Raw genomic sequence first — 1,810 nt, forward strand, 5'->3', positions numbered from 1 at the left:
TGTTGTGATTGATAGGATCCCTGCTGTGGAGATTGTGCTTGGTAAGCGGGAGTCTGATTTTCCCACCTAGGTATTGTTGATGTTGCGTGTACCTCTACTTCCATCTTCTTCCCAAGACTGAAATCGGGCTTTTTAGGAGTTGTAGTCGCAAGCGGGCTATATGTAATTTTCCATTTTTTAGCCCAATCTCTATCCTTTCACCTATGATGATGATATCAGCGAAAATTGAAGATACGTTCCTTACCATGTGTTCATAGAATAGTGGTTGTAACGTGCTCACAAACATTGCCACCATTTCCTTATCATGAAGAGGAGGCTCCACCTGAGCAGCAAGCTCTCTCCATCGTTGTGCATACTCCTTAAATGATTCAACATCCCTTTTGGCCATGTTTTGTAATTGCAACCGATCTGGCGCAATATCCATGTTATACTTGTACTGTTTCAAAAAGGCGTCTACCAAATCCATCCAAGAACGAATGTGAGATGCTTCCAAGTGTGTATACTAATTCAATGCTACCCCAGCCAAACTATCTTGGAAGAAATGGATTAGCAATTTGTCATCATAAGCATAGGCAGCCATCTTTCGACAATACATGGTTAGATGGCTTCTAGGGCATGTGGTACCCTGGTACTTTTCAAACTCCGGAACTTTAAACTTGTGAGGTATTTTGACATCACGAACTAGGCTTAAACCGGCAATATCGCCAAACCCATAGTTTCCACCTCCCTCAATAGCTCGTAGTCGTTCTTCTAAAATTTCCAACTTAGTTTTGGTTCCCTCAACATCAACGGATTCAACTTGCATAGTAGGGTGTGGTGTAATCTTGCCCAAAGAGTCATCATCGACAGTTGTGTTTAAAGGCTTAGGTATTACAGTCACTCGTCGTTCTGCAAAGGTAGTCCCTTCATTCCTTGGAGTATTGATTGGGAATGAGAAGGAAGCATGTTCAGCCTCTGAATAATCTCCAACAGGTGGGGTGTAACTTGATGGCAATCCGTACGTTGGAAAAGCAATATGAGCGTCGTGAGTGCTTTTCTCACCCTTTGCTGATGAAGCTTCTCCTGAGGCCTTTAAGGACTTCAAGGCTTCCAAGATTTGACCTACTTGGTCCTTTAGTTGACTGATATCTGCTTTTATTGTCTCTTGTGCGGTTTCCCAGTCCTCCATGTTTTTACTATTTACTTGCGTCCTGTAAGGGTGCCTTGGCCTTGCCGTATTTGTTTTTATTATTTTTGCTCTATTATTTTTATTAAACAAAAAAAAAAGATAAGAAAAAGGAAAGGAAGGAAAAACATAATGCAAATGAGTAAATAGAAATTGACATGGAAAAGAGTCCACACAAACCCACTCTCTAAAAAGCTCATAAATCAAATGCAAAAGAAAGAAAATCCTAATTTCTAGCCCTAGATATCATGCTCTTCATCTCTTCTATAACCCTAAAGGATAATTTTTTCTTCAAAGCATCAAAATCTAACTGTCCTCCAACTCCAAATTCTATGTTAATTTGCCTTTTCTTTTGAAACTTAATCATAGCTTTATAATTTTGGACCTAAAATTAAATAAATATGATGATGACATGATAAATACATGGATGCAATAATATGTTATGCATGATTTTATTACTAATTCAAAAATCAAAAAGAAAGAGAATAAATAAATAACAATAAAATAAAAACAAAAATAAAAATAAAAAACCAAGGAATAATAAAAAAAAGTGTATATCTCCCTTTGTGCCTTAATAAAGGTTTGACGCCTAATGGATCTAAGGTAAAATACATGCGCTTACCAGGATGGTTTCCTAATACCTAA

The 1,810-nt window shown here is 37.6% G+C and overlaps 1 protein-coding gene across 1 annotated transcript; it reads right to left on the reverse strand.

Moving 5' to 3' along the window:
* Nucleotides 1–502: 502 nt before the first annotated feature.
* On the reverse strand, nucleotides 503–1,168 carry LOC114171112 (uncharacterized). Its single transcript, XM_028056333.1, has one exon. It carries the CDS (start codon nucleotides 1,166–1,168, stop codon nucleotides 503–505), a length of 666 nt encoding a protein of 221 aa, XP_027912134.1.
* Nucleotides 1,169–1,810: the final 642 nt, after the last annotated feature.

The sequence above is a fragment of the Vigna unguiculata genome, chromosome 7 (assembly GCF_037176805.1).
Source record: "Vigna unguiculata cultivar grain cowpea cultivar isolate G323 ecotype 2 chromosome 7, ASM3717680v1, whole genome shotgun sequence".
NCBI lineage: Eukaryota > Viridiplantae > Streptophyta > Magnoliopsida > Fabales > Fabaceae > Vigna > Vigna unguiculata.